This window comes from Pseudophryne corroboree, chromosome 4, assembly GCF_028390025.1.
Source record: "Pseudophryne corroboree isolate aPseCor3 chromosome 4, aPseCor3.hap2, whole genome shotgun sequence".
Classification (NCBI taxonomy): Eukaryota; Metazoa; Chordata; class Amphibia; order Anura; family Myobatrachidae; genus Pseudophryne; species Pseudophryne corroboree.
This window is the reverse complement of record NC_086447.1, coordinates 902,239,225-902,252,432: the sequence shown is the minus strand read 5'-3', so window position 1 is coordinate 902,252,432 and position 13,208 is coordinate 902,239,225. Positions and strand designations below refer to the sequence as shown.

The window sequence follows — 13,208 nt, the reverse complement described above, 5'->3', positions numbered from 1 at the left end:
CCGCCGATCTGACGACCGTATCCGCCAATCGACAGCCGGCGATGATCAGTGATCCATTGGGGAATCATGGAAATGAAACATGTTAGAAATGTCCGATTTGCCAATCTCGACCGTTTTCGGTTGGAACTGGTGAATTGGGATTTTTAAACATATTCCCGATTCCCCAAACCAGCCCTCAGGGTTTCAGAGAACCAGGCAGTGGGTGTTGTTTTATTTGATACGCTGTTGAATATTTTAATACAGCCGCTGAATACAAAGGCACTGCCCTATAGAATCCATCTTTGAATCAGGTCCCATATTCGCAGACCAGCTTTGTATCAATGCAACTCTGAATGATTATATAAATGTCTGGCTGAAAAGCAACCCACATTTCAATTAGTAAAAGTTAAAGGACAGCAGTGTGCAAGTCAGTAAGCCAAAGGTGGAAAACCCCCATAATCTGATATTCATTACTCTCCTCCTGAAACGTCACTGGCAGCATAGTAAACAGACATATTATACTCTCTCCTTTGTCTTTATAGGAAACTTACCTCCGGGATTTTATTGCATGTTTGAAGATGGCAACTGTGGATGGACGCTGGATCCCAAGACGTCACAGTGGAAGATTGGGACTCTGGGGGGCGCTAAGGGTAAGCAGTAACTGTGTTACAGAATGAAATATAACAGTAGCTACACAAAAACCTTTCTCTAACGTCCTAAGTGGATGCTGGGGACTCCGTAAGGACCATGGGGAATAGCGGCTCCGCAGGAGACTGGGCACATCTAAAGAAAGCTTTAGGACTATCTGGTGTGCACTGGCTCCTCCCCCTATGACCCTCCTCCAAGCCTCAGTTAGATCTCTGTGCCCGAACGAGAAGGGTGCACACTAGGGGTGAGCTTCTTAGTGAAAGTTTTAGATTAGGTTTTTTATTTTCAGTGAGACCTGCTGGCAACAGGCTCACTGCATCGAGGGACTAAGGGGAGAAGAAGCGAACTCACCTGCGTGCAGAGTGGATTGGGCTTCTTAGGCTACTGGACATTAGCTCCAGAGGGACGATCACAGGCCCAGCTTGGATGGGTCCCAGAGCCGCGCCGCCGGCCCCCTTACAGAGCCAGAAGGCAGAAGAGGTCCGGAAAATCGGCGGCAGAAGACGTCCTGTCTTCAACAAGGTAGCGCACAGCACTGCAGCTGTGCGCCATTGCTCTCAGCACACTTCACACTCCGGTCACTGAGGGTGCAGGGCGCTGTGGGGGGGCGCCCTGAGACGCAATAAAAACACCTTGGATGGCAAAAAAATGCATCACATATAGCTCCTGGGCTATATGGATGCATTTAACCCCTGCCAGAATCCATAAAAAAGCAGGAGAAAAGTCCGCGAAAAAGGGGCGGAGCCTATCTCCTCAGCACACTGGCGCCATTTTCCCTCACAGCTCCGTTGGAGGGAAGCTCCCTGTCTCTCCCCTGCAGTCACTACACTACAGAAAGGGTTAAAAAAAAGAGAGGGGGCACTAATTAGGCGCAGTATTAACTATACAGCAGCTATAAGGGGAAAAACACTTATATAAGGTTATGGTAGATGCTAGAATCAAGTGGGCTAAGGGACCTTTTCCGTAAGGGGGAGGAGTTATGACGCAAGGGGGAGGAGCTAGGCCAGCGGGATAGTTCCTCTACTATCCACGCCACCAACTATTACCTTTAGTAATTAGGTGGTGAGCGAAGCGGAGCGGAGCGAGCCACCGTGCCCGAAGCGCGGCGAGCGTACTTTTCGGGTACCCTGTTCGCCCGTAGCTCCTCCCCCTGGTGACATAGCCCCTCCCCTCAATACGTCACAAGGTCCCTTCAGCCCCTCCGATATAGAACCAACCATAAGGTTATCCCTGTATATATATAGCGCTCTGGTGTGTGCTGGCAAACTCTCCCTCTGTCTCCCCAAAGGGCTAGTGGGGTCCTGTCCTCTATCAGAGCATTCCCTGTGTGTGTGCTGTATGTCGGTACTTTTGTGTCGACATGTATGAGGAGAAAAATGATGTGGAGACGGAGCAGATTGCCTGTAATAGTGATGTCACCCCCTAGGGGGTCGACACCTGAGTGGATGAACTGTTGGAAGGAATTACGTGACAGTGTCAGCTCTGTATAAAAGACAGTGGTTGACATGAGACAGCCGGCTACTCAGCTTGTGCCTGTCCAGACGTCTCATAGGCCGTCAGGGGCTCTAAAGCGCCCGTTACCTCAGATGGCAGATATAGACGCCGACACGGATACTGACTCCAGTGTCGACGGTGAAGAGACGAATGTGACTTCCAGTAGGGCCACACGTTACATGATTGAGGCAATTAAAAATGTTTTACACATTTCTGATAATACGAGTACCACCAAAAAAGGGGTATTATGTTCGGTGAGGAAAAACTACCTGTAGTTTTCCTGAATCTGAGAAATTAAATGAGGTGTGTGATGATGCGTGGGTTTCCCCCGATAACAACTGATAATTTCTAAAATGTTATTGGCATTATATCCTTTCCCGCCAGAGGTTAGGGTGCGTTGGGAAACACCCCCTAGGGTGGATAAAGCGCTCACACGCTTGTAAGGGCTCTACCTTCGCCTGAGATGGCCGCCCTTAAGGATCCTGCTGATAGAAAGCAGGAGGGTATCCTAAAAGGTATTTACACACATACTGGTGTTATACTGCGACCAGCAATCGCCTCAGCCTGGATGTGCAGTGCTGGGTTGGCGTGGTCGGATTCCCTGACTGAAAATATTGATACCCTAGATAGGGACAGTATATTTTTGCCTATAGAGCATTTAAAATATGCATTTCAATATATGCGTGATGCACAGCGGAATATTTGCCGACTGGCATCAAGTCTAAGCGCGTTGTCCATTTCTACCAGTAGAGGGTTATGGACACGTCAGTGGTCAGGTGATGCGTATTCCAAACGGCATTTGGAAGTATTGCTTTATTAAGGGGAGGAGTTATTTGGGGTCGGTCTTTCAGACCTGGTGGCCACGGCAACAGCTGGGAATTCCACGTTTGTACCCCAGGTCGCCTCTCAACATGAGAAGACGCCGTATTATCAGGCGCAGTCTTTTCGTGGACAAGGTTCCTCATTTCTGCCCCGTGACAGAGGGAGAGGAAAAAGGCTGCAGAAATCAGCCAGTTCCCAGGAACAGAAACCCTCTCCCGCTTCTGCCAAGCCCTCAGTACACGCTGGGGCTTTACAAGCAGAATCAGGCACGGTGGGGGGGCCCGTCTCAATGAATTTCAGCGCGCAGTGGGCTCACTCGCAAGTAGACCCCTGGATCCTTCAGGTGATATCTCAGGGGTACAAATTAGAATTCGAGACGTCTCCCCCTCGCCGTTTCCTAAAGTCGGCTTTACCGATGTCTCCTTCTGACAGGGAGACAGTTTTGGAAGCCATTCACAAGCTGTATTCCCAGCAGGTGATAATCAAGATACCCCTCCTGCAACAGGGAACGGGGTATTATTCCACACTGTTGTGGTACCGAAGCCGGACGGCTCGGTGAGACCGATTCTAAATCTAAAATCTTTGAACACTTACATACAGAGGTTCAAATTCAAGATTGAGTCACTCAGAGCAGTGATTGCGAACCTGGAAGAAGGGGACTACATGATGTCTCGGGACATCAAGGATGCTTACCTTCATGTCAAAATTTACCCTTCTCACCAAGGGTACCTCAGGTTTATGGTACAGAACTGTCACTATCAGTTCAGACGCTGCCGTATGGATGGTCCACGGCACCCCGGGTCTTTACCAAGGTAATGGCCGAAATGATGATATTCCTTCGAAGGAAGTGAATTTTAGTTATCCCTTACTTGGACAATTCCCTGATAAGGGTAAGATCCAGGGAACAGTTGGAGGTCGGTGTAGCACTATCTCAGGTAGTGTTGCGGCAGCACGATTGGATTCTCAATATTCCAAAATCGCACCTGGTTCCGACGACGTGTCTTCTGTTCCTAGGGATGATCCTGGACACAGTCCAGAAAAAGGTGTTTCTCCCGGAGGAGAAAGCCAGGGAGTTATCCGAGCTAGTCAGGAACCTCCTAAAACCGAGCCAAGTCTCAGTGCATCAATGCACAAGGGTTCTGGGTAAAATGGTGGCTTCCTACGAAGCAATCCCATTCGACAGATTCCACGCACCAGTGGGACCTGCTGGACAAATGGTCCGGGTCGCATCTTCAGATGCATCAGCGGATAACCCTGTCACCAAGGACAAGGGTGTCCCTCCTGTGGTGGTTGCAGAGTGCTCATCTTCTAGAGGGCCGCAGATTAGGCATTCAGGACTGGGTCCTGGTGACCACGGATGCCAGCCTGCGAGGCTGGGGAGCAGTCACACAGGGAAGGAATATCCAGGGCTTATGGTCAAGCCTGGAGACATCACTTCACATAAATATCCTGAAGCTAAGGGACATTTACAATGCTCTAAGCTTAGCAAGACCTCTGCTTCAAGGTCAGCCGGTGTTGATCCAGTCGGACAACATCACGGCAGTCACCCACGTAAACAGACAGGGTGGCACAAGAAGCAGGAGGGCAATGGCAGAAGCTGCAAGGATTCTTCGCTGGGCGGAAAATCATGTGATAGCACTGTCAGCAGTATTCATTCCGGGAGTGGACAACTGGGAAGCAGACTTCCTCAGCACGACCTCCACCCGGGAGAGTGGGGACTTCACCCAGAAGTCTCCCACATGATTAAAAACTCGACAGGTATTGCGCCAGGTCCAGGGACCCTCAGGCAATAAGCTGTAGACGCTCTGGTAACACCGTGGGTGTACCAGTCAGGGTATGTGTTCCCTCCTCTGCCTCTCATACCCAAGGTACTGAGATTGATAAGATGGAGAGGAGTAAGCTCTATATTCGTGGTTCCGGATTGGCCAAGAAGAACTTGGTAACCGGAACTTCAAGAGATGCTCACGGAAGATCCGTGGCCTCTACCTCTAAGAAGGGACCTGCTCCAGCAAGGACCCTGTCTGTTCCAAGACTTACCGCGGCTGCGTTTGACGGCATGGCGGTTGAACGCCGGATCCTGAAGGAAAAAAGGCATTCCGGATGAAGTCATCCCTATCCTGATCAAAGCCAGGAAGGATGTAACCGCAAAAACATTATCACCGCAATTGGCGAAAATATGTTGCGTGGTGCGAGGCCAGTAAGGCCCGACGGAGGAAATTCAACTTGGTCGATTCCTACATTTCCTGCAAACAGGAGTGTCTATGGGCCTGAAATTGGGGTCCATTAAGGTTCAAATTTCGGCCCTGTCAATTTTCTTCCAAAAAAGAACTAGCTTCAGTCCCTGAAGTTCAGACGTTTGTAAAAGGGGTACTGCATATACAGCCTCCTTTTGTGCCTCCAGTGGCACTTTGGGATCTCAATGTAGTTTTGGGTTCCAAAAGTCACATTGGTCTGAACCACTTAAATCTGTGGAGTTAAAATATCTCACATGAAAAGTGGTCATGCTTTTGGCCCTGGCCTGGGCCAGGCGCGTGTCAGAATGGGCAGCTTTATCCTGAAAAAGCCCTTATCTGATTTTCCATTCGGACAGGGCGGAATTGACGACTCGTCCTCAGTTTCTCCCCAAGGTGGTTTCAGCGTTTCACCTGAACCAACCTATTGGTGGTGCCTGCGGCTACTAGGGACTTGGAGGCCTCCAAGTTGCTAGACGTTGTCAGTGCCCTGAAAATATATGTTTCCAGGACGGCTGGAGTCAGGAAATCTGACTCGCTGTTTATCCTGTATGCACCCAACAAGCTGGGTGCTCCTGCTTCTAAGCAGACTATTGCTCGTTTGATTTGTAGTACAATTCAGCTTGCACATTCTGTGGCAGGCCTGCCACAGCCAAAAATCTGTAAATGCCCACTCCACAAGGAAGGTGGGCTCATCTTGGGCGGCTGCCCGAGGGGTCTCGGCTTTACAACTTTGCCGAGCAGCTACTTGGTCAGGAGCAAATACGTTTGTAAAATTCTACAAAATTGATATCCTGGCTGAGGAGGACCTGGAGTTCTCTCATTTGGTGCTGCAGAGTCATCCGCACTCTCCCGCCCGTTTGGGAGCTTTGGTATAATCCCCATGGTCCTTACGGAGTCCCCAGCATCCACTTAGGACGTTAGAGAAAATAAGAATTTACTTACCGATAATTCTATTTCTCATAGTCCGTAGTGGATGCTGGGCGCCCATCCCAAGTGCGGATTGTCTGCAATACTTGTACATAGTTATTGTTACAAAAATCGGGTTATTATTGTTGTGAGCCATCTTTCAGAGGCTCCTCTGTTATCATGCTGTTAACTGGGTTCAGATCACAGGTTATACGGTGTGATTGGTGTGGCTGGTATGAGTCTTACCCGGGATTCAAAATCCTTCCTTATTGTGTACGCTCGTCCGGGCACAGTATCCTAACTGAGGCTTGGAGGAGGGTCATAGGGGGAGGAGCCAGTGCACACCAGATAGTCCTAAAGCTTTCTTTAGATGTGCCCAGTCTCCTGCGGAGCCGCTATTCCCCATGGTCCTTACGGAGTCCCCAGCATCCACTACGGACTATGAGAAATAGAATTATCGGTAAGTAAATTCTTATTATAATGAATGTACAAATGCATCAAACATAGAATACAAAAATTCAGAGGAGTAACTAGAATTTGGGAGAACCATACCAAGGTTATGTAACATAGAAACATAGAATTTAACGGCAGATATAAACCACTTGGCCCATCTAATCTGCCCCTTTTTTTTTTTTTTTTTTTTAATCTCTAACCTTGTTTGATCCTAATTTCTTTGTAAGGATATCCTTATGTCTATCCCATGCATGTTTAAATTGCTCTACTGTCTTAGCCTCTACCAGCTCTGATGAGAGGCTATTCCACTTGTCCACTACTCTTTCTGTAAAGTAATTTTTCCTCAAATTTCCCCTGAACCTTCCCCCCTCCAGTCTCAGTGCATGTCCTTGTGTCCTATTGCTTCTCTTCATTTGGTGAATGTTTCCCTCCTGGACTTTGTTAAAACCCTTGATATATGTGAAAGTTTCTATCATGTCCCCCCCTTTCCCTTCTCTGTTCCAAACTATTCATATTGAGATTTCTTAGTCTTTCTGGGTATGTTGTGTGATGTAGGCCATGCACCATTTTAGTTGCCCTCTCAGTACAGTCTCTAATGTATTAATATCCTTCTGAAGATATGGCCTCCAGAACTGAACACAGTATTCTAGATGAGGCCGTACCAATGACCTATACAGTGGCAGCATTACTTCTTTCTTTCTGCTGCTGATTCCTCTCCCAGTGCAGCCAAGCATCTGACTAGCCTTCCTCATTGCCTTGTTACATTGCTTACCTGCCTTTAAGTCACCTGAAATAGTGACTCCTAGATCCCTTTCCTCCTCAGTAGTTTCCAGTATAGTGCCATTAATCCTATATTTAGCCTTTGGATTTTTGAGACCCAAGTGCATGATTTTGCATTTTTTGGTATTAAACTGTAATTGCCGCACTCTTGACCATTTCTCTAGTCTACCTAGATCCTCAGTCATTTGTTTTACCCCGCCTGGTGTGTCTACCCTGTTGCATACCTTTGTGTCATCTGCAAAACTGCATACTTTCCCTTTAATGCCATTTGCAATGTCACCAATGAGGATATTAAAAAGTACTGGTCCAAGTACAGATCCCTGGGGTACTCCACTGGTAACATTTCCCTCCTGTGAATGCACTCCATTTACCACAACTCTCTGTTTTCTATCCTTCATCCAAGATCTTATCCATTCACTAATCCTAGTATCCAATCCCAAGCTTTCAAGTTTATTTAGCAGTCTGCGATGTGGAACAGTGTCAAAAGCCTTACTAAAGTCTAGATAAGCTATATCCATGGCTCCACCATTATCCATCACTTTAGTCACACAGTCAAAAAGTCAATAAGATTTGTTTGACATGATCTCCCCCCAGTGAATCCATGCTGTTTGGGATCCTGTAAATTGCCGGATTTGAGATAATCTATAACTCTTTCTTTTAAGAGTGTTTCCATCAATTTCCCTACTACTGATGTAAGACTCACTGGTCTGTAGTTGTTTGCCTCTTCCTTGCTTCCACTTTTGTGCAGTGGGACTACATTTGCTCTTTTTCAGTCCTCTGGAATTAATCCTGTAGCTGATGACTGGTTGAATAATTCTGTCAATGATGCTACCAGCACCTCTTTAAGTTCTTTTAGTATCCTTGGATGTATCCCATCTGGCCCCATAGATTTGTCCACTATCAGCTTTGAGAGTTCTGTTAGGACCTTTTCCTCTGTAAATGTACTTGTTTCATTTTCCTGAATATCCCTGCAACTTAACTGTGGCCTCTTCCCCTTTCAGTAGTGAATACTGAGCAAAAATAATCAATAAGATGATCTGCTATTACATTGTCTCCCTCAACAAGACTCTCAGTGTCTGTCTTTAGTTTTATTATTCTGCCTTTTGTTTTTCTCCTTTCGCTTATATACCTTAAAAAAGTTTTGCCTCCTTTACCCACTGACTGGGCCATTTTCTCCTCAGCTTGTGCCTTTGCACATCTGATTACCTTCTTTGTCTCCTTCTGTCTAACAAGATATATATTTTTGTCTTCATTATTTTGTGTCTGCTTATATTTCCTAAAAGCCATCTTTTTTGCTCTCACAATATTTGCTACTTCTTTTGCAAACCACACTGGCTTCCTTTTCCTTGTGTTTTTCCTAACAGTTTTGATACAAAGGTCTGTTGCCTTCAATATTGCACATTTGAATGTTTCCCACCTCTCCTGCACTGTTTCCAAGTTCCTCCACTCTGCCAAAGAATCGCTTACACATTTTCCCATCCCTACAAAATCAGCCTTCCTAAAATCCAACACCTTTGTTTTTGTATGGGACGAGTCAGTCTCTGTCTTAATGCTGAACCATACTGCTTGATGATCACTGGATCCCAGGTTTTCACCCACTTTTACGTCCGATATTCTGTCTCCATTTGTTAGTATTAAGTCTAATATTGCGTATTTCCAAGTGGGTTCCCTCACCAATTGGTGGCTCCCTGCAGGGAATTTAAAATGTCCCTACTTCTAGTGGAACTAGCAACAGACACCTCCCAGTTTACATCAGGAAGATTAAATTCTCCCATGATTATTACCGCTCCTTTTAATGCCATTTTAGTTATGTCCTGCAATAGGTTCTTGTCAAGTTCCTTTTCCTGACCTGGTGGCCTGTATATCACGCCAATATGAATAATCGACTTATCCCCTGTTTCTATGGTCACCCAAAGGGCCTCAGTTTTTTCTTCAATACTTTGTATTAAGGTAGTATTTATGCATTCTCATACGTCCTAGAGGATGCTGGGGATGCTTCAAGAACCATGGGGTATAGACTGGATCCACGGGAGACATGGGCACACTATAAGACTTTGAATGGGTGTGAACTGGGTCCTCCCTCTAAGCCCCTCCTCCAGACTCCAGTTAGAGTCTGTGCCCAGTGAGACTGGATGCACACTGAGGAGCTCTCCAGCGTTTCTCAGAAAAATACTTTTGTTAGGTGTATTATTTTCAGGGAGACATGCTGGCAACAGGCTCCCTGCATCGTGGGACTGAGGGGAGAGAAGCAGACCTACTTCTCTGAGTTCAAAGGTTCTGCTTCTTAGGCTACTGGACACCATTAGCTCAAGAGGGTTCGATCACTTGGTGCGCCTAGCTGCTCGTTCCCGGTGCCGCGCCTTCACCGCCCTCACAGAGCCAGAAGACAGAAGCTGGGTGAGTATGAGAAGATCAGAAGACTTCAGTGATGGCAGAAGACAGCGTTTGAGGTACCGCACGGTACCACCATTATAAATATAAATTTAAGCGGGACTGAAGTGCGCCATGTAGTGGGCGGGGCCTAGCCCACACAGCTCTGACCAGCACCATTTTCTCTTCACAGAAGCTGCAGAGACGCTGGCCCTGACCTCCACATAGCTGTACAAGTAACAGGGTGCAAAACGGGGGGGGGGGGGGGGGGGGGGTGGCACAAGTGATTTGGTGCTAATTGATATATATATATATAAAGCGCTAACAGGTCTGGGCAGTCTTTTTACTCGCTTCAGTACCGGAATAGGCGCTGGGTTGTGAGCTGGCAGAACTCCCTCTGTGTCTCTCTTACAGGCTTTGTTGTGGGTCTGTCTCCTATAGCCCCAGTGTGGTTGTGGGTGTCGGTACGTGTGTGTCGACATGTCTGAGGCTGAGTGCTCTTCCCAGGAGGAGGCTGGAGTGGGGACAGAAAATACTGTGAGAGTGGCCGTGTCGGCACCGCCGACGGATGATTGGGTAATTATCTTGAGTGTTTTAAATGCAAATGTGACTCGGTTGACTACGAGATTTGATAAATCTGAGTCTAAGAACCAGACATGGAGGAAATCCATGGAGGATACTTTGTCACAAGCTTAGACCCCCTCGGGGTCACAGAAACGTGCACTTACCCAGATAGATGATACAGATACCGACACGGACTCTGATTCCAGTGTCGACTATAGTGATGCCAGATTAAATCCAAAACTGGCTAAGAGTATTCAGTACATGATTGTGGCGATAAAAGAAGTGTTGCATATAACAGAGAACCCTGCTGTTCCTGATACAAGGGTCTGTATGTTTAAAGGAAAGAAACCTAAGGTAACGTTTCCTCCCTCTCATGAACTTAACGCATTTTTGAAAAGGCTTGGGAAAATCCTGACAAGAAGATACAGGTTCCCAAAAGAATTCCAGTGGCATATCCGTTCCCCTCTGGGGACAGGGAAAGGTGGGAGTCAACCCCCACGATAGACAAAGCTTTATCGCGTCTATCCAAAAAGGTGGCGCTTCCGTCTCCTGACACGGCAGCCCTAAAAGATCCTGCGGATCGTAAGCAGGAAAATACACTAAAATCCATTTATGTCACTACAGGTTCGCTGCTCAGGCCTGCCGTTGCTTCGGCATGGGTGAGTAGCGCTATAGAAAAGTGGGCAGATAACTTGTCATCTGAGATAGATACCCTGGACAGGGATAGTGTGCTTTTGACTCTGGGTCATATCAGGGACGCTGCAGCATATTTAAAAGAAGCTGTAAGGGATATTGGCCTTTTGGGATCAAGGGCCAATGCCATGGCGGTCTCAGCAAGGCGAGCATTGTGGATTCATCAATGGAATGCTGACGCTGACTCTAAGAAGGCGATGGAGTCTCTACCGTTTAACGGTAGGGTCTTTTTTGGTGACGGCCTCACTGACCTGGTGTTTACGGCTACCGCGGGTAAGTCTTCATTTTTACCTTATGTTTTGCACAGCAGAAGAAATCGACTCACTATCAGATGCAGTCCTTTCGGCCCAATAAATTCAAAAAAGGACGTGGGTCCTCCTTCCTTGCTGTGAGGGGAAGAGGAAGGGGAAAAGGTCACAGCCTGTGGCAAGTTCCCAGGAGCAGAAGTCCTCTCCGGCTTCTACCAAATCCACCGCATGACGCTGGGGCTCCTCTGCGTGAGTCTGCACCGGTGGGGGCACGTCTCAAACTCTTCAGTCAGGTCTGGGTGCACTCGGACCTGTATCCTTGGATAGTAGAAATAGTAACCCAAGGATACAGGTTAGAGTTTCAAGACGTGCCCCCTCACCGATTTTTCAAATCGGCCTTGCCAGCTTCTCTTCTAGAAAGGGAGGTAGTAAGCGCTACGATACTAAAGTGTCAAAATCAAGTAATTGTCACAACAGGGGGAAGGCTTTTATTCGAGCCTGTTCGTGGTCCCGAAGCCGGATGGCTCAGTCAGACTGATTCTGAACCTAAAATCCCAGTGTTCGCAAAAACGCGCTATAGCGCGTATTTTACCCCAAAACGGAGGATGAGGACTCACTTTTTAATAATGGGAGGGTCCCCGGGGACGCGCTCCGTTGGGATGCACTCTGGCGCTTGCTCTGACGTTACTTGTCAGACGTGCGCGTCAGGCGGCTGCTGGGCGGGAGGACGCAGAGAGTACCACGCTACCGCTGTGAGGAGCGAGGGAGTGCACAATCATGCCGCCGACCACGGGAAGCCGCAGCGCGGCTCTCTGGGGAGGGAGGAGGTTCGAGAGAGCCGGAGTCTGTGTCAGAGCCGGAGCCGCCGCCGGGTGACATTTCTCGGCAGTGATGAAGTTTGCCGGACCCGCCACCAGGGGACAGCTCTCTGCAGTGTAGAAATTGAGGATGCAGGTAGGGCGCTGGGACAGTGGGGAAGGAGTGTGCGGTGCTGGAGCCAGTGTGCAGGGCCAGGCAGAAACAGCACCATGCCAATGCTCCCTTCACAGTGTCTGCCCCTTCTCCAGTCCAGTGTCCCCCAGCATTACTGACCCTGCCAGCAGAGCATTTCCCCCTTCCCTCCCCATCTAGTCCACTGTGCCATCTCACTGCCCTCCCATCTAGAACCCCCAATCAGTCCAGACACACTGATCCCCCCAACCCAGTGTCACACCCCTATCTCACTGCCACCTTCCCACCCTGCTCAGTGCCTCCCCATTCATAGTGTCCCCCCATACAACCCAGTGTCCACCACCATCTCATGGACTCCCTCATCCCAGTCTCCCCTCCCCCAACCAGCCCCCTGCCCCCATCTCACTGCCCCCTCAGCAAGAACCCCACCAGCCAGTCCCATTACAGTGCCTCCTCATTCATTCCAGTGTACTCCCTTCTACTGCTTAAGGGTCCTACACATTTAACGATCCACGCCGAGCTGCCCGACGGCGGATACAGCCGACGGGCGACCCAGCGGTGGGAGGCAGTGACAGGGGAGTGAAGTTCCTTCACTCCCTCCGTCACCCGGCTCCATAGAAGTGCAGGCAAATATGGACGAGATCGTCCATATTGGCCTGCATGCACAAGGGAAGGGGCACCAGCGATGAACGAGCGCGGGGCCGCGCATCGTTCATCGCTTGTGCCTCCACCTTGAAAGATATGAACTTTATCGCGTTCATTAATGAACGAGATCGTTTGTATCTTTCAGTCAGATCGACCAGTGTGTAGGGCCTCTTAGTGATCCTGCATCCCACCACCATCTCGCTGCCCCCTTCCCATCCAGACCAGTGCTTTACCTGGCGCAAAGTGTATAACGTGCTCTGCCTGGCGCAAAGTGTATGACGTGCTCTTCCTGGCGCAAAGTGTATAACGTGCTCTGCCTGGCGCAAAAGTGTATGATGTGCTCTGCCTGGCGCAATGTGTATGACGTGCTCTGCCTGGCGCAATGTGTATGACGTGCTCTGCGTGGCGCAATGTGTATGAC

General features: G+C 48.6%; 1 protein-coding gene across 1 annotated transcript in view; it reads left to right on the top strand.

Moving 5' to 3' along the window:
- Positions 1–13,208, top strand: part of ALK (ALK receptor tyrosine kinase) — a 1,590,950-nt gene that overhangs the window by 1,323,588 nt on the left and 254,154 nt on the right. The window contains exon 7 of the mRNA XM_063919418.1: positions 522–629. Within this exon, the coding sequence (XP_063775488.1) occupies positions 522–629 (108 nt within the window). The remainder of the gene's footprint in view (positions 1–521; positions 630–13,208) is intronic.